Source organism: Lissotriton vulgaris, chromosome 4_1 (genome assembly GCF_964263255.1).
Source record: "Lissotriton vulgaris chromosome 4_1, aLisVul1.2, whole genome shotgun sequence".
In the NCBI taxonomy this organism is placed as follows: Eukaryota; Metazoa; Chordata; class Amphibia; order Caudata; family Salamandridae; genus Lissotriton; species Lissotriton vulgaris.
This window is the reverse complement of record NC_141691.1, coordinates 2,007,226,826-2,007,253,545: the sequence shown is the minus strand read 5'-3', so window position 1 is coordinate 2,007,253,545 and position 26,720 is coordinate 2,007,226,826. Positions and strand designations below refer to the sequence as shown.

Below are 26,720 nucleotides of genomic sequence, written 5' to 3'. Positions count from 1 at the left end.
CTCGCCTCGGTGCCTATTCCAATCATGGAGTCCCACTCTGCAACTCTGGGCAATAGTTTGATTAATCTCCACAATGGCCCCCACAATGCTAAGGATGCCTGGCCTCCACCTTGGGGGTGCCCAGGAGTGGACGCCTCACAGGGAAAGCCAGGACGGGATCCACAGCGGTATTCATACAAGCGCCTGAGACGCCTGCGGGTGAGTAGTGCCCTATACAAGTATCAATTTACGTTTTTTACAATTTACATGCCAATGCGTCAAAACCTTGTACGGGTGACGCAGACCCTTCACATGGGGCTTGCCTCATATGAAAGAACACATTGCTGGAGTTGCGTCTGTTTTCCGACACACCCCAGCAATGTGCCACTTTTGGGCCGACAGATACGTCAGTAATACTGATGTATCTGTCATTCCTTGCGACATGATGCGGCAGACAGTTAATATGACACATCCATCATGTCACAACGAGGGTGCACTGAGAAGTGTTGCATCGCTGCTTTCCCGCAGCGATGCAACACTTCTCATAAATGAGGCCCTCAGTTTCTCATAGTGGAAAACAGTGCTGTCACCAGCTTCACAGAGGACACAAGAAAATGGGTAGAGCAGGGAAGGTATTTTTACTGCACCTACTTTATAGAAAGGGAAGTGTGGAGGAAGCGACACGGTAAGAAAAGACATGGGGCCTGATTCACAAAGGGCTTCTGCAATCGTGGTGTTCGCCCCGCAGTCATGGGGGAGTCTCTGCACTTGTGGCGGATTATCCACAATTTTCATTGCGAAGATTCTGCCCTGAGTGAGGAGACTTCCCCGCGACTCCGAGGCCGCCACCACGAGAGCGAAGGTCATTCGTGAATCAGGCCCTGATTACGACGCAGAGTACTCAGGGAAAGTCTCACGGCAGAGGGCGATGTTATCTGGTAAAGGACTTACACAATACACAAAAAGAAGGTACAGGGTGTATCAAGGAATCGGTCATCTCAACTACTTCATAAGGTACAAAGACTGAAGGACACTGTGGATGAGTCATGCTTTACACCAGCCACACAGTACACAAAATGAGGAGCAGGGTGCATATAAATATTTTCACCTTATAAACCTCAAACAATCTATAGAGTGCTGGGTAGGAAAAATACCTTTCAAGAGATCAGCCTCAAAGAACATATAGTGGAAGAGGCAGGTATAAGTTGTGGAGACGATAGGGCAGGCTAGAAAAAGGCCATGCTGGAAAAAGGCCTCAAATTCACATAACACTTGGTGGGAGGCACAGACTGTCACATGCCTTAAAGGACAAACAGACAGAGTGTAGTAAAGAGCTGTTTCTCACCTGTTTCACACTGGTCTCCCACAAAGCCAGGCAAACACTTGCACTTGTTGAATCCTTTGCACCACCCTCCATTCTTGCATTGGTTCTCACAGAGAATTGGCTCTAGATGAGGCAGAAAAATACAAAAACACTTGAAGTGAAAAACAATGTCTGAGTAAAAGATGGGGAATGGATCAGTTTAGATCTGTGTGGAGCGGGTGGGATCATCTCTGGGGTGAAAAGGTGGGGCTACATCTTGGTTGGGCCCAGGATTACTGGGAATATTGTCTGCAGCTGTGCCCCATCTTTAACTGTCATGTATGCACATTTAATCACACCATTTTCTAAGAGATAGGCCAGGCCCAAAGCAGTGGAAAAACAAAACTGCAAGGTAACATAAATCATCTGGGATCCACTTTATAGATCTGTCTACCTGTGGGTGCGCTTGCGCCAGTAAAATTTTATCATTTTCAGTGCTCCTGACTGCAAGTACTCAGGGCCACATTTACTATTTGTTTCAAGCGACGCAGCGCAGCACTGAATTGCGTGAAAGGGCCATATTTACCATGAAATGTGGGTGCTGCAGTACAAAATACCTTGCTTGGACTTTTAAATTGTTCCCACTTTGTATGTGTGCTGTGCAGTACAGCACATATGTTTATGTTAGATATGTTTAAAGAAAAGAAAACTTTTCTCCAACTTTGCCCCAGCCTCAAGCGGAATTGCAAAAACAACAGGTGATGGACCGAATGAGGATCAATGTCACACATTCAACCCAGTCAAAAGATCTGGGTCCTAATCCATCGTTTTTTTGCACTCCACACCATCCTGGGTTAGACAATGGCGATATGCAAATCAGCTCTGACCCTGTGCCCCATGGGAACAGTCCAGTCCGAACTACAAAAGCCATGTCCTTCCCAGAACGGAATCAAGCATCCGAGGACCGGACCGGTTTCGAGGTAACACCTCTCATCAGCCCGGCTAGCTTGACTCCAGTGGTGTGGAGTGCCTGGGACCCACGTCTGGGCATCCCCAGTACACTTATAGCGGAATTGCAAAAACAACAGGTGATGGACCGAATGAGGATCAATGTCACACATTCAACCCAGTCAAAAGATCTGGGTCCTAATCCATCGTTTTTTTGCACTCCACACCATCCTGGGTTAGACAATGGCGATATGCAAATCAGCTCTGACCCTGTGCCCCATGGGAACAGTCCAGTCCGAACTACAAAAGCCATGTCCTTCCCAGAACGGAATCAAGCATCCGAGGACCGGACCGGTTTCGAGGTAACACCTCTCATCAGCCCGGCTAGCTTGACTCCAGTGGTGTGGAGTGCCTGGGACCCACGTCTGGGCATCCCCAGTACACTCATAGCGGAATTGCAAAAACAACAGGTGATGGACCGAATGAGGATCAATGTCACACATTCAACCCAGTCAAAAGATCTGGGTCCTAATCCATCGTTTTTTTGCACTCCACACCATCCTGGGTTAGACAATGGCGATATGCAAATCAGCTCTGACCCTGTGCCCCATGGGAACAGTCCAGTCCGAACTACAAAAGCCATGTCCTTCCCAGAACGGAATCAAGCATCCGAGGACCGGACCAGTTTCGAGGTAACACCTCTCATCAGCCCGGCTAGCTTGACTCCAGTGGTGTGGAGTGCCTGGGACCCACGTCTGGGCATCCCCAGTACACTTATAGCGGAATTGCAAAAACAACAGGTGATGGACCGAATGAGGATCAATGTCACACATTCAACCCAGTCAAAAGATCTGGGTCCTAATCCATCGTTTTTTTGCACTCCACACCATCCTGGGTTAGACAATGGCGATATGCAAATCAGCTCTGACCCTGTGCCCCATGGGAACAGTCCAGTCCGAACTACAAAAGCCATGTCCTTCCCAGAACGGAATCAAGCATCCGAGGACCGGACCGGTTTCGAGGTAACACCTCTCATCAGCCCGGCTAGCTTGACTCCAGTGGTGTGGAGTGCCTGGGACCCACGTCTGGGCATCCCCAGTACACTTATAGCGGAATTGCAAAAACAACAGGTGATGGACCGAATGAGGATCAATGTCACACATTCAACCCAGTCAAAAGATCTGGGTCCTAATCCATCGTTTTTTTGCACTCCACACCATCCTGGGTTAGACAATGGCGATATGCAAATCAGCTCTGACCCTGTGCCCCATGGGAACAGTCCAGTCCGAACTACAAAAGCCATGTCCTTCCCAGAACGGAATCAAGCATCCGAGGACCGGACCGGTTTCGAGGTAACACCTCTCATCAGCCCGGCTAGCTTGACTCCAGTGGTGTGGAGTGCCTGGGACCCACGTCTGGGCATCCCCAGTACACTTATACCGGAATTGCAAAAACAACAGGTGATGGACCGAATGAGGATCAATGTCACACATTCAACCCAGTCAAAAGATCTGGGTCCTAATCCATCGTTTTTTTGCACTCCACACCATCCTGGGTTAGACAATGGCGATATGCAAATCAGCTCTGACCCTGTGCCCCATGGGAACAGTCCAGTCCGAACTACAAAAGCCATGTCCTTCCCAGAACGGAATCAAGCATCCGAGGACCGGACCGGTTTCGAGGTAACACCTCTCATCAGCCCGGCTAGCTTGACTCCAGTGGTGTGGAGTGCCTGGGACCCACGTCTGGGCATCCCCAGTACACTTATAGCGGAATTTCAAAAACAACAGGTGATGGACCGAATGAGGATCAATGTCACACATTCAACCCAGTCAAAAGATCTGGGTCCTAATCCATCGTTTTTTTGCACTCCACACCATCCTGGGTTAGACAATGGCGATATGCAAATCAGCTCTGACCCTGTGCCCCATGGGAACAGTCCAGTCCGAACTACAAAAGCCATGTCCTTCCCAGAACGGAATCAAGCATCCGAGGACCGGACCGGTTTCGAGGTAACACCTCTCATCAGCCCGGCTAGCTTGACTCCAGTGGTGTGGAGTGCCTGGGACCCACGTCTGGGCATCCCCAGTACACTTATAGCGGAATTGCAAAAACAACAGGTGATGGACCGAATGAGGATCAATGTCACACATTCAACCCAGTCAAAAGATCTGGGTCCTAATCCATCGTTTTTTTGCACTCCACACCATCCTGGGTTAGACAATGGCGATATGCAAATCAGCTCTGACCCTGTGCCCCATGGGAACAGTCCAGTCCGAACTACAAAAGCCATGTCCTTCCCAGAACGGAATCAAGCATCCGAGGACCGGACCGGTTTCGAGGTAACACCTCTCATCAGCCCGGCTAGCTTGACTCCAGTGGTGTGGAGTGCCTGGGACCCACGTCTGGGCATCCCCAGTACACTTATAGCGGAATTGCAAAAACAACAGGTGATGGACCGAATGAGGATCAATGTCACACATTCAACCCAGTCAAAAGATCTGGGTCCTAATCGATCGTTTTTTTGCACTCCACACCATCCTGGGTTAGACAATGGCGATATGCAAATCAGCTCTGACCCTGTGCCCCATGGGAACAGTCCAGTCCGAACTACAAAAGCCATGTCCTTCCCAGAACGGAATCAAGCATCCGAGGACCGGACCGGTTTCGAGGTAACACCTCTCATCAGCCCGGCTAGCTTGACTCCAGTGGTGTGGAGTGCCTGGGACCCACGTCTGGGCATCCCCAGTACACTTATAGCGGAATTGCAAAAACAACAGGTGATGGACCGAATGAGGATCAATGTCACACATTCAACCCAGTCAAAAGATCTGGGTCCTAATCCATCGTTTTTTTGCACTCCACACCATCCTGGGTTAGACAATGGCGATATGCAAATCAGCTCTGACCCTGTGCCCCATGGGAACAGTCCAGTCCGAACTACAAAAGCCATGTCCTTCCCAGAACGGAATCAAGCATCCGAGGACCGGACCGGTTTCGAGGTAACACCTCTCATCAGCCCGGCTAGCTTGACTCCAGTGGTGTGGAGTGCCTGGGACCCACGTCTGGGCATCCCCAGTACACTTATAGCGGAATTGCAAAAACAACAGGTGATGGACCGAATGAGGATCAATGTCACACATTCAACCCAGTCAAAAGATCTGGGTCCTAATCCATCGTTTTTTTGCACTCCACACCATCCTGGGTTAGACAATGGCGATATGCAAATCAGCTCTGACCCTGTGCCCCATGGGAACAGTCCAGTCCGAACTACAAAAGCCATGTCCTTCCCAGAACGGAATCAAGCATCCGAGGACCGGACCGGTTTCGAGGTAACACCTCTCATCAGCCCGGCTAGCTTGACTCCAGTGGTGTGGAGTGCCTGGGACCCACGTCTGGGCATCCCCAGTACACTTATAGCGGAATTGCAAAAACAACAGGTGATGGACCGAATGAGGATCAATGTCACACATTCAACCCAGTCAAAAGATCTGGGTCCTAATCCATCGTTTTTTTGCACTCCACACCATCCTGGGTTAGACAATGGCGATATGCAAATCAGCTCTGACCCTGTGCCCCATGGGAACAGTCCAGTCCGAACTACAAAAGCCATGTCCTTCCCAGAACGGAATCAAGCATCCGAGGACCGGACCGGTTTCGAGGTAACACCTCTCATCAGCCCGGCTAGCTTGACTCCAGTGGTGTGGAGTGCCTGGGACCCACGTCTGGGCATCCCCAGTACACTTATAGCGGAATTGCAAAAACAACAGGTGATGGACCGAATGAGGATCAATGTCACACATTCAACCCAGTCAAAAGATCTGGGTCCTAATCCATCGTTTTTTTGCACTCCACACCATCCTGGGTTAGACAATGGCGATATGCAAATCAGCTCTGACCCTGTGCCCCATGGGAACAGTCCAGTCCGAACTACAAAAGCCATGTCCTTCCCAGAACGGAATCAAGCATCCGAGGACCGGACCGGTTTCGAGGTAACACCTCTCATCAGCCCGGCTAGCTTGACTCCAGTGGTGTGGAGTGCCTGGGACCCACGTCTGGGCATCCCCAGTACACTTATAGCGGAATTGCAAAAACAACAGGTGATGGACCGAATGAGGATCAATGTCACACATTCAACCCAGTCAAAAGATCTGGGTCCTAATCCATCGTTTTTTTGCACTCCACACCATCCTGGGTTAGACAATGGCGATATGCAAATCAGCTCTGACCCTGTGCCCCATGGGAACAGTCCAGTCCGAACTACAAAAGCCATGTCCTTCCCAGAACGGAATCAAGCATCCGAGGACCGGACCGGTTTCGAGGTAACACCTCTCATCAGCCCGGCTAGCTTGACTCCAGTGGTGTGGAGTGCCTGGGACCCACGTCTGGGCATCCCCAGTACACTTATAGCGGAATTGCAAAAACAACAGGTGATGGACCGAATGAGGATCAATGTCACACATTCAACCCAGTCAAAAGATCTGGGTCCTAATCCATCGTTTTTTTGCACTCCACACCATCCTGGGTTAGACAATGGCGATATGCAAATCAGCTCTGACCCTGTGCCCCATGGGAACAGTCCAGTCCGAACTACAAAAGCCATGTCCTTCCCAGAACGGAATCAAGCATCCGAGGACCGGACCGGTTTCGAGGTAACACCTCTCATCAGCCCGGCTAGCTTGACTCCAGTGGTGTGGAGTGCCTGGGACCCACGTCTGGGCATCCCCAGTACACTTATAGCGGAATTGCAAAAACAACAGGTGATGGACCGAATGAGGATCAATGTCACACATTCAACCCAGTCAAAAGATCTGGGTCCTAATCCATCGTTTTTTTGCACTCCACACCATCCTGGGTTAGACAATGGCGATATGCAAATCAGCTCTGACCCTGTGCCCCATGGGAACAGTCCAGTCCGAACTACAAATGGGACGCCCCCTTGACGCAGAGTACAGCAAAGCTGTTACTTTGCATTAGTTTAGGGCTGCCCTCCAGAGCAGCTTTTGTGGCAGAAATTATATCCCAGATCAATACTTTGCATCACGTCTGATGGTGACATCACACTAGTGCAACATGTTGATACGTTTGGCCCTCAATGATTTCAAATCATTTCACTAAGGCCAGCAGGTCTTTTAGGGTTTAGTGGGCCTTTATCCTAACACAATGAGAAACCTAAGCAATTGTTTGCAAAAATATCACTTGCATATATAAATTCCTGCAGCCTTTCTACAGAGGACGAAAAGAATTGCCTGATCAAACCTGTGTAGTCAGGCACTAAGTGCCATCCTTATTGTCCTGTTACTTGTCACAGAAAGCACTTACAGCTAGATTCATCAAAGAGCCGGTTTGCAAGCCCTTAATAGCGATTATTAAGGAATCGCTATTAAGGACTTGCAAAACGGGATTCATGTAGGAATCGCTAAATAAATTGCGATTCCTACACATTCCTTATTTGCTATTAGCAATTTGCTAATCGCAAATAAGATAGCGATTTCAAGGGTGCCAGGGGTGTCCAAAGGACACCCTGTAGCACCCATGAAATGCAAAATTGCACAGGTGTTGCGCACACACATGTCCAAAGGACATGTGTGTGTGTAACATGCAACAGAGAAAAATGCACTAAAGTGCATTTGTCTATTTTTTCGCTATTTACCACGAAGTCAGACTTTGTGGTAAATAGCGGCCAAATATTGCGAATTCGCAATTTAAAATTGGTTAATGAATTGCATTTAAGGAATCTCTAATAGAGATTCCTTAAATGCAATTCCTCGCAAATATGCTATTTCGCAAATAGCGATTTTTGCATTTGGGATGATGAATCCCAAATGCAAAAATTGTGCTCGCAAAGGGCCAGATTCTCAGAATCTGGCCCTTTGCGAGCGCAATTTCCTTTCATGAATCTAGCTGCTAGTCGCCACTTTGAAAATCTCACCTCTTTGGCTTCTGTTTTCTTATTAAATTAAGCCCTCATGGAGGTTCGTTTTAGTACCTGTACTTCCCTGTACCTTCAGCTACACTTTCCCACCTTTACTTTATTCTTCCTTTACATCACACACCTATACATTTCTTTGAAATAAACTTTACTTTGTTCCCATTGTTTCCTTCTACCTTCCCTTCATGTCTATTCCCTAACACTGGATGTTACCATTATGCTGGTTCCCAATTCAACCTTATTCATATTTTTTATGTAGTTATATTGCTTTAAATTAATACCAGCCCTTATGCTAACCCCAATTTGAATTACATTACAGTAATATTAAATGTAAAACCATCCTAAATTTAAAAAAAGTCCAAACATAATTTATTTACAGATAGATAAGTGATTTTTATTAAACTTAATGCTAACTATACTCCTAGGGGCAAGGATTTGCAACAAGAAAATGTGTTTTTTAATGTACTAAACCCATTTAGTGATTCAGTAGTATGTTGGCGAATCACTAAATGGGATTAGCAAACCGTTATGACTAGGTATTACAAAGGGCCTTTTTAGGGTGTTCCTTGAAATAGTGATTATTTATGGTATTTAAATCTGGTCGCACAACATTAATATTTACCAGCTACTGCAAGGTAGCAGCAATCCCATTCACAAACATAAAGTGGTCCCTTGGGGGTGGTCAAAATCTACTTTGTGAATTGTCCAAAATCTTTTGGGAGGATTAGGAAATGGCCCAGGTACCTCCTCTACTCTTAAATTTAGCTTGAAAAACGTTTCTCTTTTTTAAATCTTCATGTGTTTTCCGTAAAGAAAAATGGGCCGTACAGATAGCTTTCTTTAAAAGCAATCACAGACATGGCGGTCTGCTTACCCCATCAGTCCATCATTCCTGTCATTGCAGTGAATTGTAGTGAATCACATTTTGTAACCTACCACATTAATATTCATGATGTAGGTCGGAATTTGCGCCCATTGCGTTTCAGTATTTTATGAAAGGAACTAATAGTACATAGGGTGGTTCGCAAATACCATTGGATTTATAAAACGTGGGTGTGCAAATTGCGATTAATTTTGCAAATCTTATCTTAGTACATCTGGCCCCTTATGGTTTAGACTAAGTCGTGGTATACCTCAGCAAATGCAAATAAAGTAAACTTGCTATTGAGTAATGGCAGGTGACTAAATTTCAGGCAACGGAAAGAGGGCAAAGTAAAGATCGGACAGCCTCTCTAACCTACTGCTTCTATACAGAGTCACAAAGAGAAATAATTTCAATATGTAGAAGTAGTACTGTGCATGATTGCTGAAGACACCTTTGTGAGGATAAGGTTGCACTGCCGCTCTAGAGTTGAGAGTCGACACACCCGCATGGCATCTAGTGGGTGAAAAATAGGGTGGGTCCAGGCTAATCCTATCTTACCTTTTTGGCACCGGGCACCCTGCCAGCCCACAGGACAAACACACTTGTTCACGTCGATGCACTTCCCTCCATTCTGGCACGGAGGTGTACAAAGCGCTGGAGAAGAGAGAAAACAAATCCCAGGGATATGTCATCTTTCACACACCACAATATGAAATTATGTACTCAGATATACTGATGCTGCAGACACAGTCTAATAACATACCCAGGTATCACCATGCTGCAGGCATAGTCTAATAGCATACCCGGGTATCCTCATAACAGTTTAGAATAAATATCGGCTAAAGTACATAATACCGCTAAATTACCTGTTTGACTCATTATTGCCAAGTGAATTTCAATCGTAGCGCTAGACTGCCATAGAGCGCGATTTTAGAATATTATAATTGCATAGGCCTGTTTAGATCGTCTGTGTCTGTACTTGCATTGCGCCCACTGGGACTTTACCCCAATCCTGCTTCGGTGTTTGGCTTGCAGCCATTTTTGTTGTTGTTGTTGTGCCCCCCTGGCCGGATATCCTCCACGCACCCGCCTCCCAGCTGCTCCTCCCTCGCCCCTCCCCTTCCACTAACCATACATGACAGATTCATTTTCGTGCAGCGTTCACGCGCAGCGGACGCGCACCATGCGCGCCGAAGGTGCGCCAAAGGTAAGCCCGTCCACGCCCGTCCGCGCCTGGACCGCGCCCAGTGCCAGACCCCCTGGTCCCCGCCTTACCCAGCCCACTCGCTTCATGTATGACGCCGCAACTCTCCTCGCCCTTAACTCCGGACACACACCACAATGCTACGAAGCTGCCTCGGGACGTACCCACGGCCCCTTCGCCTGCCGCTCCTGCAAATTTACCAGCGATAAGACCCATACCATATCCACTAACCCCAAACACAACTCCGACTCTAACCACCTGAAGTGCATCCTGCTGAACACCCGCTCGGTCCACAGACACGCTACTGAACTCTGGGACCTAGTTGACACTGCTTCACCGGACATCGCATTCCTCACAGAAATGTGGATGAACTCATCATCAACACCCGACATCGCCATTGCCATCCCTGACAATTACAAGATCATCCGGAAAGACCGCACCATCCAAACAGGAGGAGGCATCGCCATCGTCCATAAGAACAACATCAAAATCACGACCAGCTCCGACGAAAACCTTACAACCGCCGAACACCTCCACTTCCAGATCCACACCGACCCCAGAACCACACTTAGAGGCACCCTCATCTACAGACCACCAGGAACCCGTAAACAATTCAGCGAAGACATCACTGACTTCATCAGTCCACATGCCCTCGCCTCCGAGAACTACATTCTACTAGGAGACCTCAACTTCCACCTGGAAAAGAAAAACGACAGCAACTCCACCACCCTTCTTGGCAACCTGGCCAATCTCGGCCTCAAACAACTTGTTGACACCCCCACCCATAGCCGGACATACGCTCGACCCAATCTTCACCTCCAGCAAACACATCTCCTTCGATCACACCACAGCTCTCCATTGGACGGACCACAGCTGCGTTCACTTCAGCTACAAAACCACCTCGACCCACAACCCCCCACAACCTATCCCCCGGAGAAAATGGAACAAAATCACCACCGACCAACTCCTCACTTCGCTCAACCAGAATCCACCCGCCCTCTCATCATACCCAAACCAAGCTGCCATCAAATTCAAACAATGGATCACTCACAGCGCTGACGAATTAGCACCCTTGAAAAACCATCACACCAAACAAGACAACAAAAAGGCCCCCTGGTTCAACAATGACCTTAAGAAATCCAAGAAGCTAAGCCGTACTCTTGAGAAAACATGGAGAAAAAACCCAACCACCGACAACATGACCACCTTCAAATCAGCCACCCGCAAACACCACCAGCTGATTCGATCCACCAAGAAATCAGCATTCAAGAATCGACTCAACAACAACGCCCATAACAGCAAGGAACTATTCCACATCGTCAAAGAATTCACCAACCCCACCGCAGCCTCAAACGACATCACTCCCTCCCAAGACCTCTGCGACTCGTTATCCTCCTTCTTCTACAACAAAATTGCCGACATACATAACAGCTTCGAAAACAGTTCCAACGAACAATCCTCTCCACCCCCCTCAGAACCTAAACCGCCCTCCAACTACCTCAACGCCTGGAACCCAATCACCACTGAAGACACCATCCGCCTAATGAATTCCATCCACTCTGGCTCGCCAACCGACCCATGTCCCAACCACATCTACAACAAAGCAGACTCCATCATCGAACCCCATCTCCGTGATGTCATCAACTGCTCCTTCAACTCTGCTACCTTCCCAGAAAGTTGGAAACATGCCGAAGTCAGCGCCCTCCTGAAGAAACCCACAGCAGACCCCTCTGAACTTAAAAACTACCGCCCCATATCCCTCCTCCCATTCCCGGCCAACTCGCCACCTTCCTGGAATCCAACAACTCCCTTGATCCCTCACAATCCGGCTTTCGAGCCAAACACAGCACAGAAACCGCCCTCATCGCAGCAACAGACGACATCCAAACACTACTGGACAACGGAGAAACAGTGGCCCTCATTCTACTCGACCTCTCCGCCGCCTTCGACACTGTCTGTCACAGCACCCTCATACAACGCCTCAGCAACATCGGCATAAAAGGTAAAGCCTTGCACTGGATCATCTCGTTCCTCGCCGGAAGAACCCAGAGAGTCCGCCTCCCCCATTCAAATCAGAGGCCACCGACGTCATCTGCGGTGTACCACAAGGATCATCACTTAGTCCCACCCTCTTCAATGTTTACATGAGTCCACTCGCCTCCATCGCACGCCAACACAACCTCAACATCATCTCCTACGCTGACGACACCCAGCTGATCCTTTCCCTCACCAATGACCCCAACACCGCCAAAACCAATCTCCACGAAGGCATGAAAGAAGTAGCCATATGGATGAAAAACAGCCGCCTAAAACTTAACTCAGACAAAACGGAAGTGCTCATCCTAGGATCATCCCCCTCTGCCTGGGACGACTCATGGTGGCCTTCGGATCTGGGCTCTGCACCCATACCCACAGACCACGCACGTAACCTAGGCTTCATCCTAGACTCCTCCCTCTCGATGACCAGACAAGTCAACGCCGTCTCACCCTCCTGCTTCAACGTACTTCGTATGCTCAAAAAAATATTCCATTGGATCCCCACCGAGACAAGAAAGACTGTCACCCACGCACTGGTTACGAGTCGACTAGACTACGGAAACACCCTCTACGACGGAATTACAGCCAAACTACAGAAAAAACTCCAACGCATCCAAAACGCATCGGCGAGACTCATTCTGGACATCCCTCGCCAAGATCACATTACCGGCCACCTGAAAGACCTCCACTGGCTTCCCGTCAACAAGAGAATAACATTCCGTCTCCTCATCCACGCACACAAGGCCCTCTACAAACTAGGACCCGAATGCCTCAACACTCGACTATCCTTCTACACACACACCCGCCAACTAAGATCCTCCAATCAAGGCCTCGCCGCAGTCCCGCGTATCCAAAGATCCACCATGGGAGGTAGATCCTTCTCCTACTTGGCGGCCAAGACCTGGAACTCACTCCCCACTCACCTCCGCCTCACTCAAAACCACATCTCCTTCAGAAAAGAACTTAAAACCTGGCTATTCGATAAATAATGAACCCCCTCCCCAAGCGCCTTGAGACCCTCTGGGTGAGTAGCGCGCTATACAAATTCTTGAACTTGAACTTGAGAGAGTTGGTGTCTGTCAGAGGTGGAGAGGGAGGGTGTTCCATGCTTTAGCCATGAGGAAGGAGAAGGAACAACCTCCTGTTCTGGTCTTCTTGATGAATGGTACTGTTGCGAGGGAGAGTTGGGCTGAGCGGAGGGATCTGTGGGGTGCGTTGAACGAGAGGCGATGGTTCATGTAGGCTGGGCAGGTGTTTTGGAGGGCTTTGTGCGTGAGAAGCTTGAAGGTGATTCTCTTTTCGATGGGGAGCCTGTGTAGTGCCTGTAGGTGTTGAGTGATGTAGCAGTGGCGCACTAGGTTTAGGACTAGTCTGGCGGCAGAATTCTGGATGTTCTGGAGTTTGCGGTGAGGTTCTTGTTGATCCTGGCGTAGAGTGTGTTGCCGTAGTTCAGTCTGCTGCTCATGAGGGTGTGGGTGACTGTTTTCCTGTGTTCAAGGGGGATCCAGTGAAGAGTTTTATGTAGGAGGCGGAGGGTGTGGAAGCAGGACAAGGTGACGGCGTGGTCCTTGAGTGGGGGTAGTTTCCCGAGTGCTGTGGGCCACCAGGTATCTCAAGGCATCAGGATGTGGGCCTATGATGAGGATCACGGTTTTGTCTGTATTCAGTTGTAGGTAGCTGTTCTTCATCCATCTGGGGACTGCTTTCATTTCTTCTCGAAAGTTGTATTGCGAAATGTTCAGTTCATTGGATAGTGAGAGGATGGGTTGCCTGCCGTCTAAGTACGATACGATGTTGAGTCTGTGTGATCTGATGATGGGAGCGAGAGGGGCCATGTAGACGTGGAACATTGTAGGGCTGATGGATGATCCATGGGGGACTCTGCAGGTGGTTGGCGTAGGCTCCGAGATAAACGGAGGTAGTCTGACCCACTGCGACCCACTGCGTTCTGTCAGAGAGGAATGAGCAGATCCAGTCGAGGGCTTTGTTTCGGACTCCTGCATTGTAGAGTTTGCGGGCTAGGGTACGGTGCAAGCCTGTGTCGAAGGCCGCCGAGAGGTCCAGGAGGATGAGGGCCACAGTTTCACCTTTGTCGAGTAGAGAACAGATGTCGTCAGTTGGGGAGATGAGGGCGGTCTCTGTGCTGTGGTTTTCCGTGAATCCTGATTGGGAGGAGTCGAGGATGTTGTTCTCGTCGATGAAGGAGGCGAGTTGGCTGATGACAGCTTTTTCAAGGACCTTTGCCGGATTGGGAAGTAGGGAGATCGGTCTGTAGTTCTTTAGGTCGGTGGAGTCCGCCAATGGTTTCTTTAGGAGAGGGTTGACCCCCGGCGTGTTTCCAGTCATCTGGGAAGGAGGCGGTCTCGAGGGATCGATTGATGATTCTTTGTAGCTCGGATCGATGATGTCTGCGGCTCTGTTGTAGATGTGGTGGGGGCAGGGGTCTGTGGGGGCCCCTGAGTGGGTGGTCCTCATGGTCTTTAGGGTGTCCTCAATGCTGAGGGCGGTCCAGCTGTCCAGCGTCGGCTGTGCTGTGCTGGAAGCGGTGGTTGTGGCACAGGTGCTTTTGGCATATACGTGGCAATCAGCATTGTTAAGAAAACAGAAAACCTTTCTGCTTCTGCTTTAGAAAGAAAGAAAAAAACAACCTGCGCGTCAGCTGGAACAGCTGCCTCATCCCAGAGAGAAGGGGGATTGCACAAGAGGGTGGGGGCATGGGAGTCGCGCCGGGGTCCAGTTTTAGGGCTCAGTGCTTGGGCCAGGTGTTTTTTAAGGGTTGGGGCCAGAGGGGTTGCGCTGGGGTCTGGTTTTAGGGCTCAGGGCTGGGGCTAGATTTTTTTTTAGGGGGCTGGGGCTGCGGGCTGCGGGCTGCGGGGTATGTGCCAGGGGCCAATTTTAGGGCTCAGGGTTGGGATCGAGAGAGGTGGATCTACATTTTGAAGAAAAACCTTTACTATGCATATGCCTTTAATATTCTTGCTTTTACAACTACATTAGTTGTAAAGGCATGTGTTGTAAAATCATAATCGTTGGTAAAATAAGCATGGTAAAGGTTGTGTGTGGTAATGGCAATCACGTCATAACAGCATGCTCTACAGCGGAATGGTGTGTTCCATCATACATCAGCTGAAGCCATAGTCTAAGTTGAGGCCAAGGTCGGTCTACTCATGCAGCAGACATTGTCTAATTACATGCAGGGTCTACTCATCGTGCAGACAACGTCTAATCATTTATTATATTATGCTCCTCCACGTAGAATATTCTTCGATGGAGTGATATATACCCAACATGCTTTTCGTTTGGGAATCTGCAGAGATTTAGTAGTGGTTAGGGAGGAAGACTAGCGGTGTGAAATAGGAAATCAAGAAAAGAATCAAGCTTTCTCATGGGGGTGTTTTTCAAAGTTCTGAAACTATTTCATGGTTTCACATGTAAGTAGATTAGCTGGTCTTTTTTTACATTTTCATTTTTACATTGACTAGGGAAAATGTATTTTATTTTGACACCTTAAGTTTATTTCTATAGAAAAGTCTTCTACTAATACCCTGCTATTACAGAAAATGAGCTGTAGAGGTGGCTGCAATTTTGCTTATCCTTTCTTTGTAAAGTGTCTGTTCGGTGTAACCATTGCATATTGGTTGTCTTCAGGTGGTTTGATGGTTGTCATTTAGAGTGTCGTTGGGACACCGTACTTCGAAATCCAGGCCTTTCTTATGACAAACAAATTGTTTTGTCTTGGAAGGAGTAGGAATTTACATTGACAGCTAAAGACAGAGGCAGACTAGTGCAGGGCTCTCGAGTTTCCCGGGTCCATGTGTGATTAGCTCAAAGAGTTCAGGTGTGTTTTTTGCATTCTGGGGTCTGTAGTCTTGGTCTTATAAAGGGGTAGACAGGACTAGGGATCCAAAAATGCAACAAGAGAACCTATGCTAAATGCACTACGCACACATGGCTCCAGAGAACTTGAGAGCACTATTGGTGTTTCCGTTTTTAGCTCTATAATGAGGCAGTACATGCGCTGTCGCTTGTGAGGCATTTTGTTTTCTTACAGGGGGCTTAGAGCCTGCACGTTTTTCTATCATTGGTTGGCTTCACTGTCACTCTCATTTCCTTGCTTCTTATTGGTCAGCTGCAGTTAGGCTTCCTTCCTCATCATGTGTTCATTCCTCACATGGGGCATAGATTACACGTGTCCTTCCACTGCTCCTTTTGTTAGTCACTACTTTTTTTTATATGTGTTTAAGCCCTCTACCAGAGTGCAATCTTTGTTCTGTTGCCTGCCTCATTTGCTTCTCCTCCCCCCTCCTCTATGTTGTTTTATCCCCGCCCGTCCTTGCTCGTACTTATTGCTTCTCACTGTCCATTGCTTGCCACCCACTCACTGTCCATGTTGCTCTTGCTCCAGCCGTTCCTTTGTAGCTTACCCCACCTGTCTGTGTTATGTTCCCTTCTGCCCCACCTACTGGCTGTAATCTCATAGACAGACTTTTTCATGAATTATATGAATTTGCTGGCAGGAAGACGGCCAGAGGTGCTATTCAATACCGCTGTAAACACTATAAGATAGACTTGGGATATAAACTCTTGATAGAAGGGTAAAGAGTTCCTTGTACTGTGTTTAGTCTTCTGGCCTCAAATGATTGATTCACACAACTCGCCAAGTATGTTTTGGCATCTCCCCAATCCTGAAGTAAATCAGCACTTGAATGATAGTGCAAAGGTTCTTATCACACCCCCTGTTGTTCCAGTTCTGCCTCTTTCTGTCCAAAAATCTTCCAACTACAGGGAGGCAAAGCCGGTGTGCATCCCATAGGACCAGTGCGCTAGGTTTGCACTCTTGTGTCCTGGGTGTCAAGGCACAGCACACGATGTGACCCTCACTGCAGCTCCCTTCCCCAGGCAGGACATTGGCAGACAGTGAGGCATATCTAAGGACACTATACAATTACAGTTACAAAACCAATATCCCAGGATCTGTTATGTTGCAGACATAGACTAGGAAAAGTACCATGACTTTTTCCTACCCTTCATTTAACCACTGTAGGCAGAGAGTGCTTAGAAGCTGCCGTAGGGTGGACTTAGGCATTATATAAAACATAATGATTGATTAGCTGATGTGGTTCGATGACTGTGACACAATCTCATAATGTTACCTTCTTTGGAGATGGTAATTAGAGTTCCTTATAACCAGCATTTGTCCCTTATTGCTAGTGCAGTAAAGGAGTGTGTAAGTGCTTTATGAATTTGGGGCACTGTGCATTTGTCAGTATCATAGAGACTAGAGGCCTCATTTAAAGATGAGCGGCTAGCCCTCTAGGCTGCCTGTGTGGCAGAGGGCTACTTGAAGCTAGTCTTTGTAGCTGAGAAAAAATATAATGGCCATGATACTCAAGGAATTTTCTCTGGTTGATTTTTCCTGCCTGGGACCACCATCCCCCGCACAGCTTAGTAGGGCGGCCTCCCCAATGTACTCTCAGCAGCGGCTTAGTGGGGGAAGGGATATCACCACTCAATGGTGTAGCAATGCACCCACTACACCCAGCAATGCCAATGGACAGATTAAATAGTTCTTAATGACCCTTCTTCACTATTATCCGTGCCTCGCCATCACAAGACAGAATCAGACGTAAATAACACAAGCATCGAAAATGCAATAGGTCTCGCCTTTAATTAAGGTAAAACCATTTGCTTTGCTAATGATATTGTATAGCAAAGCAAATGACTAACTTAATGAAAGGCGAGACCTATTGCATTTTTAATGCTTGTTCTATGTTGTTTGCTAACATGAGAAAGCATTTTTACCACACTGGGACCGGAATGACATGTATATTTCCTTTACTGTAAACAGTAAGTCAGGCATGTTATGTCGACATAGTGAGAAGACTCTCCTGTTATGAGTACGGCCCGATAAGGTGCTTGCAATATGTGCAATAAAAACGGCATGTTAGCAGGATAATTACAATTACAATGCTGATCCTGACATGATGATGTGAGTCTCATGTTTAATCTAGAGCATGTGGCTACTCTGCTGCTTGCTGATACAGGCCTAAGTGACTCTAATGCGGTAGCCTACTCTGCTGGAAGTGTATGATAAATGCAAAAAACACAGTTGATGGACAGAATGCAGAACAATGTCATACATTCACCTCAGTACAGAGATCTGGGCCTAAATCCATCGTTTTTTTGCTCACCATGCCTTTCCAGTTTGAACCCAGCCATATGCAAATCAGTCTTGACCCTGTGCCCCATGGGAACAGTCCAGCCCGAACTGCCAAGCCAGGTCCTCCCAGGACTGGAAACAAGCATCCGAGGACCGGTTTCGGGCTTTCAGCCCTCATCAGCATGGATAGCTTGATTCCAGTGGCATGGAGAGCACGGGACTCACGTCTGAGCATACCCGTCCCACTTGCGGTGACAAAAGCAAAAACAACAGATGATGGACAGAATGCAGAACAATTTCATACATTCACCCCAGTACAGAGATCTGGGCCTAAATCCATCGTTTTTTTGCTCACCATGCCTTTCCAGTTTGAACCCAGCCATATGCTCAGACGTGAGTCCCTCGATCACTTTGCCACTGGATTCAAGCAAGCCGGGCTGAGGACGGCTGGAATGCCAGAAACCGGTCCGCCGGAAGCTTGTTTCCGGTCCAGGGAAGACATGGCTTGGCAGTTCGGGCTGGACTGTTCCCATGAGGCACAGGGTCAAGGCTGATTTGCATATCGCCATTGTCTGACCTAGGGTGGTGTGGAGTGCAAACAAACGATGGATTTAGGCCCAGATCTTTGTACTGGGGTGAATGTAAGACATTGTTCTGCATTCTGTCCACCTATGAGGCACAGGGTCAGACTGATTTGCATATAGCCATGTCTGAACTGGGGTGGCAGAGTGGGCTAAAGAACGGTGATGGATTAAACCCAGATCTTTTGACTGGGTGTGAGTGTTTGATTGATTCAGATGCTCCGTCCATCACCACCCCCTTTTGTACCGCCTTTATCCGCCATAAGTGTGGCAGAGTATGCTCAGACGTGAGTCCCTTGCTCACTTTGCCACTGGATTCAAGCAAGCCGGGCTGAAGACGGCTGGAATGCCAGAAACCGGTCCTCGGAAGCTTGTTTCCGGTCCAGGGAAGACATGGCTTGGCAGTTCGGGCTGGACGGTTCCCATGAGGCACAGGGTCAGACTGATTTCCATATAGCCATGTCTGAACTGGGGTGGCAGAGTGGGCTAAAGAACAGTGATGGATTAAACCCAGATCTTTTGACTGGGTGTGAGTGTTTGATTGATTCAGATGCTCCGTCCATCACCACCCCCTTTTGAACTGCCAAGTTAGTCACTTGAGAAATGTTGGGACTGCAATTAGAGGATGTATCGCTAGGTGGCAATCAAGGACGCTGAAAGATAGAGACAGTGCAGAAATGTGTTGTGCTGCTGATTTACAAATTGAAATTGTCTCGCAGTTGGCATACATGATATACGATACAGGCATGAATGCGGAAACTATGTATAATTACAATTACTGACATGATGTACAGAATGGCAGTTTTTGAATTAAGTTGGGGGGGGGCCGTGCGGCGTGAAAGGAAAACAATGAATCTGACGAGGAGGGAGTGGGAGAAGGGAGTGGAGGAGATTCATGCGCGCGCTGTAAGGCTTAATGAGCCATTACAGCAAGCCAGATGGCAGCTGTGCATGTAGCGCGCACTTGTGTGCGTAATAGCATGCTGGGGGCTGGAAAAAAGACTGTGGGTAGCACTTTTAAAACCAGCTACTACATTTCTCACCAGGGCAGAGCATGCACTGTCTCTAGCGAGACCTAAAAAGGGACAAATGGTGGCAACAAAAACAAACATGGTTGGAGAAAGAAAAAAAAGGTAAAGGGAAAAAAAGAAATCAGAGGCAAATAGACTTAGTGCAGAAGAAATAAGGAATGAATGTAAAGAAGGAAGGGGAGATTGAAAGAAGACAAGAGTACAAAGGAAGAATTGGGGCAGCAAATCCATTAGACCACCCTATGAACGGGTCAGGGTTGTATGTTTCGATCGGTCATGTAATACAATATGATTCAATGTTAGAGGTATTTTTTTATATGACTATACTCTTGCTGTCAATTAATTGTGGCAGTGGTTGCTCCATCGGAATACAATTAGCGACTCCAAAACCTCTAAACGGAGTGCATAAAAATCCCTTTTTGAGTGAGCAGTACCTCTGTCATTTTATGGGAAGCCCCCACTCCACCAAACTTGATACTGCAGGTGACTCTTGGTCTTAACCCATTTATCCCGAGCCAGATCATTCATTGACTAACCTTAAACATTAAAGAACCCCTGGTGTTCCATAGATTGACCCACGCTCATTGATCTCTGCTGGCTGCTTCTTCTGCTGTCCACAACCAGATGCATCTTCTATAAAGAACCCTGAAATGCCCCAAGGGGGATGGTAGTTAGGCTTTTCCTTGCAAATGGTAAAGTAGAAGAACTTGAAATCTTTAGAAGTTGGTAAGAGCAGGCGACTTCTGTGTTGTGACTTCTCACTTGAATCTGTTGTTTGTGCGCCTCTTTAAGGGTTTCTGTTCTAAGAAGGTCTACAAAAGTCGGAAAAACCCAAAAAAGTTTAAAGAACCTCGTTCAGTGATGTAGAAGCTATGGGCCAGATGTTTTTCCTGACTCCTAAAATGGGATCGAGAATGGTTACTGTTTCAGTGTTGGAACGGTGTGTGCTATAGGCCACCTTGAAAAGTTACAGAGACCTTAACCCCTTCGATGCTGGTGACGGAACCATTCCGCCATCAGTCACGGTTGAGCTGTGCTGATGACGGAATGGTTCCGTCACAACCACACCCATTTACATAGGGGCCCAGCACACTGAGGAAATCGGGGCCACACGGAAGGTGTTAAAGGAGGTGGTAACCCATTCACAAGAGGGAAAGGCTCCACTGGGACTCCTTCCCCTTGTGAACTGAAAAAAAGGTTTGTTGGGGAAAAGACAGTAGTCCACTGGACAGCTGTCAACTCAAACAAAAACAAATTTCTGTTTTAAACCCAGCCCTGTTACCTTGTAGGCAAAGCAGCTGCATTATAAGAAAGGTTTATTTAACACAGGTCACGGACATCATACACTGTTGACTCCAGCAGGCCACTTTCCCTGTGATGCCCTCCAATGGCAGTGAGCCATAATCTGTGATTTACGGCATTCATTGTCATGATAAGTCTGGTTCTATCCTCTATGTTTTGTAATTTTATGGACCACTCAATTAGTAAGATTCTTTTTGGTGGCAAAAACATAGTGATCAAAATTTGAGGCCAGTATTTTGTGGCTAGTTTGTGTACATCTGGCCCTAAGTAATCTGCTTTTGCTGTGTTGAATCTGTTTTAGCTTGTGCATAGCACTGCTTTTTGGGTCTTATACAAAGATTTTTAAAGTGTGTGATAGCATTTCAAAGTCACTAGTTTGTGCCTCACCATATGTTTCAGGCCAGAAGCAGAAAGTGTATTGAGGTTGCTTGTATCCTGGAAAACTGAGCAAAGCAGCGGGACCTGCCCCACTTCATATCAGGTTCAGGCTGAGCGAGTAGGCAGGGACCTTGTTCACCTGAGCAGGGTTTACTCCTCCCCCTCCCACTGACACATGCCCATGAAGCTAAGGTCACTTGGCCACTAGAGTTAGACTTTACATTGGACTAGTCACCTGAGTGCTAGGACTAGTGCTCCCATTGGTCCATTTTAGGGATGTATGATTGATTTTAGATCTTCAAGCTTCCTATTTGGACCTAGGATTTATGACTTACAGTTGTGACTGGAACGGAAACTGAGGCCCTTGATTGGTTCCAAGGTGTCGGTGTTATATTGGTTCTAAAGCAAAGACAAGTGTTTTTATTGTTGCTAGTGTTTCTATTTTTTGTTTGGCTTAGACCTTGGGTTTCTATTGGCTACTAGGGCTTAGACTTATATTGGCCATAGGCCTATAGTTTCAAGGCTCAGGGCTTGTGATTTTTAATGACTATCAGATTAGGGCTAGGATTTCAATTTGTTACAGGTCTTAGGGCTTGAGATTTTTAAAATATTTTTATTAACAAAGATTCGAGAAACCAGAGCAGACCGAGATGATACCATGATGATAGGGTTGCCATGTACAAAAAACCACAGTTGATACATTCTCAGGAGGGCTTGAGATTTTTATTAGCTCTAGGGTTAGGGATTCCATTGGTTGTAGTGGTAGAGGTTTCTATTGGTTATAGAACTTAGGACTTGGGTACTTATAGATTGCTAGGGTTAGAATTTCTATTGGTTTTAGGGCTGGGCCTTCTAAGGGTTGGGTTTCTGTTGGTTTTAGAGCTAGGGTTTGTATTAGTTATAGGGCCTAGGGCTCACACTGATCCGGGTCACCTATTCACTAGGGCTCTTGCTCCGTTTTTAAACTAGGGGCCTGATTCACAAAGTGCACTTTTGAGCAAATAAATACAAATTAATTTAAAAAATATATATAATGGGCATATCATTTACATAATATTAAATATTAACTATTTTATCATTAAATAATCAATATGTACTATTTGTACATATTTTGTAACATTAATTTATATGCATTCATATTTCTAACTATTTTAAATAATTTAATTTAACATTATGGGGTTTTATTTTAAGTACCTTAAACCAGTGATACTCAAAGTACGACCCGGGGGCCGCATGCGGTCCTCTTGACCTTTACATGCGGCCCCCTGAGCAGCAGCAGCAGTGGGCTGCTCTTAACTCGACTGAGCACTAACATTTTTAAAAAATTACATCTACAGCAAGCACTTATTTAAAGGTTGATTGCAGTTAAACAAAAAGAAGTAACTAGCCCTTAACTTTAGGAATACCTTCATTTTTAAAGACCCAAAGCGTGTAAAAATGCAATAATCTTTTCAAAATTGGCCTGTAGAACCATTTCACCTTAGTAAATCAAATTATAGCAGTGCATTCAGAAGTATTTTTTTTAAGTGATGGTTTTTCAAATATGAATTTAGAAACAATCATGCTTTCCACCCCCCACCCTGACAACATTGGCATTAGTGATTACATCCAAACACTGGAGATGGTTTTGTACAGCACGCATCCTGAAGTCAAGTATTTCGAGGTCCTTTTACATATGATAATAAAGAAAAAGGAAAGAAATTGAAATAAAACAATTGCCCAGGGTCACACAATATGGTCAAGTGGAGAAGCCAGGATTCATCCCAGGTTTTCTGGTTTCACATTGTGCAATTCAGTTCAGCCTGTAGATATACAAGCTTTGCTTCTCCTATGCCCACTTTACTCCACTCTTCCTCCCCCGCTGGCATCAGTGCGGCCCTCAGTCACACCAAAGACCAAACTTTGCGGCCCCCGGGAAAATGTTTGTGGGTACCCATATTCCCATTATGTTCTATGGGAGATCTGAATAAAGCATTCAACCTCACTAATTACAACTATGCAGACGACACGCAAATCATTCTGAAAATGTATTGCCTAGAAGACCTCGACAACTCAAAACTTTATTGCCTTCGTACCATAAACAAATGGATGATGAGTAACCACCTGCAGCTTAACACCGCAATGCCAGAGATCATGACTGAGGGCAATGCCAAGATTATCGCCCTACTGTCATATGGGCCTGAGAATATGAGCCCTCTAACTATACCCAAAGATGTGAGAAACCTAGGGGTAACCATTGATACAGACATTCCCATGATACTGCATGTCAACAAGGTCACACAAAGCACCTTCTACACAATCAAAACACTGTGGCACATCTTCCTAGACCTGTGAACAACGAACAACAAAAGCTACAATCAATCTTCATGCTCGTAATCTCCAATATTGAATAGGCCGATAGCCTTTACCTTGGCGCATCCAGATTTATCATACACAAAATACAACTCATCCAACATGCTGTAGCAAAGCTTCTTCTCTGCCTTCACCCAAGAGAAAGCATGACTCCAGTCCTACAATACTCCACTGGCGACCTATATCTAGAAGGCCATGTTCAAGGCACTCTGCACTGTCCACAGAGCCTCCCAAGTAAAATGACTGCTATATTTACAAGTTAAATTGTAGCAATGCAGAGAAAACAGGACACTGCACTACAGGTTCACATGACCAATCATCATACCACCTTTCCAAAAGAAACCCGTAGGAGGTACTGCTTTTTCAGTATAGACCACCAAGAACTGGTATTGGCGACCAGTCAAGATTCGAAGCATTCAAAGGAATATACACTTCAGAAGACAGTTGAAAACATTGCTTTTTCCAAGCTAATTACAACATCCAACAACCTTGTGATAGAATACGGAAATATATTTGCACTTTCAGGTCCAATCTACGCTCTATAGTATACATATAAGCAACTGCCCAGTAAGCAAATTAATTTCTATATGCAGATACATTTTTAAGAGCTACCCTATGGCTAGTGAGGGTATTATACAGAAATGTCAATTCATTAGTAACCCTTCTCACCTGCACTAATACTAATACCACTCAGCGGTCAGCCGCCGATTGTAGTTCAGGCAAGCTACATAATAAGTACCTTATAGAGCTTAATCCTCTTACACTCACATAAGACATATCTGCTATGGGTTTTGCGCATCATCCAGTACTGTACAAGCCCATAAACCAGCCATCATTGCTGAACAGACATTGAATAACAGAAGAAATCCGTCACATACTGCTGGCCATTCAGAGGACTCAAATCTCATCCAACACTACAGGCCCCAGCTAGCTACATACTGTGACTGCTTCTTTACATCTCACAATGACAACCAGTTATGGGCGCATAGAAACCAAGTCCATCCCAGCAGATTTCCCCACTGTTTCTCTTTCCATTTGCCTTCGATTGGACAACCCAGTGTGGTAACTAGCTAGATAGACTATCATGACATAAAATTCCATAGTAGGGCCTGTAGAGTAGCTGAAAGTTGCCAGCTTCATGAAAACCATAAATTGCATGTCAATATCACACACCTCTACATCCACGACACTGCTAAATGCTTTGTCCCATAACATGATAATCGGACCTTGATGGCTATCACACATGACAATGAAACACTTCCCACACAGGAACAACAAGAAAGACAACACCTTTCCAACCACACACTCAATATGGTGCGGCATGCCACCCAGGAAGGCAAGAGCTTCATGACCTCACATAGGTGCAGAAAGTGCCTTACAAAGATCCAAATATTGCAATGCAATACATCATAATAAGAATAGTGGGAAACAATGTGCTTTTGATTTGGTTGGTTCGGTCTCAGGGTTCACCACATTACTGAAAATGTAAATCGGAGACCCCTTCAAAAGCAGCTGTGAATAACTTACGCGTGAGGCACTGGACCCCCTTGTAGTCCGAGGGGCACTGGCAGGTTTCCGGAGCAACGCATCGACCTCCATTCGCACATGGCAACTCACACACAGCTGGGGGGGATATAGAAATTCGTGTTAATCACTGGCATTTTGTCCCCATCTTCAGACCTACATCCACCCTTACATTCCTGGCTAGAAGGTGCACACTTCGTACAGTGGCAGGGCTATGTAAGGTAGCAGATGGCTGCATTACCAGAGTATCTCCAGGAGATACATGCTGGACTTCCATTTGGTGTCATGAAAATTTCCAGCTTCATGTAGTTAGAGTAAGTACCTCTCTCCAAGTCACTACGGATGGTATCTTTTGTCCTGAACTTTGCACTAAAAAATCATTGTTTTTAGCTGTGCTTGTCTATTTAGGTCAATGCACGAATTCATTAGACCACCAAACGAAAGTCCTGAACTGGAAACAACATCCATAATGAACTTGAGAGAGGTGATCAATATAGCCCTTAATAGCATTTTAGCCTGCTAGACAGCAGACCTAATATGGGAAGAAAGGGGTTTTCTGTCCTCCTTGGCTGACTTAATAAAGAACTTCATTCCAGTCCATTCTTTTTCACCCACTATTCAATTCTAGCCAAAGGTCCATCCTACACTAATCAGTACCGACCCTACTCCTCAAGGACCAGCTAACGTTGCTTGAGTTCCAGTTCATGGTGGTCTGGGCCTGGAAGTCTGGGCTGGACTGTTCCCATTGCAGCAGAGTCGAGACGGATTTGCATATGGCTGGTTTCAAACTGAGGGGGTACGCTGAACTGGGATGCGGCCCGAGTAATTACAGGTGGCTGAAATTGATTAAAGCATTCCACCCTTCACTTTTTTGTATACTCCATTTACAAAGTGGGGAAAGAAGGTTACTGGCCAGCAGTTGTAAAGTCCATTTCTTACTTTTTGGTGACATACAAATAGTTGAAGGGTGCAATATAAATGCTAATAACATGCCACAGTTTATTATCAATGAAGCCCTTCCAGTCAGTTGGCACTAAATGCTATTGTAGTGCTTAATCTTTTTATAATGGACCGTTGACATCAAAGCCTGAAGACTCCACTAACAGACTGAATGAAGAATTTGC

The 26,720-nt window shown here is 46.6% G+C and overlaps 1 protein-coding gene across 1 annotated transcript in view; it reads right to left on the bottom strand.

The window, feature by feature from the left end:
• Positions 1-26,720, bottom strand: part of LOC147724856 (uncharacterized) — a 181,449-nt gene that overhangs the window by 25,550 nt on the left and 129,179 nt on the right. Inside the window, exons 16-18 of the mRNA XM_086966351.1 lie at positions 25,600-25,695; positions 9,586-9,681; positions 1,325-1,426 (exon numbers count right to left, since the gene is read on the bottom strand). Of these exons, the coding sequence (XP_086822477.1) occupies positions 1,325-1,426; positions 9,586-9,681; positions 25,600-25,695 (294 nt within the window). The remainder of the gene's footprint in view (positions 1-1,324; positions 1,427-9,585; positions 9,682-25,599; positions 25,696-26,720) is intronic.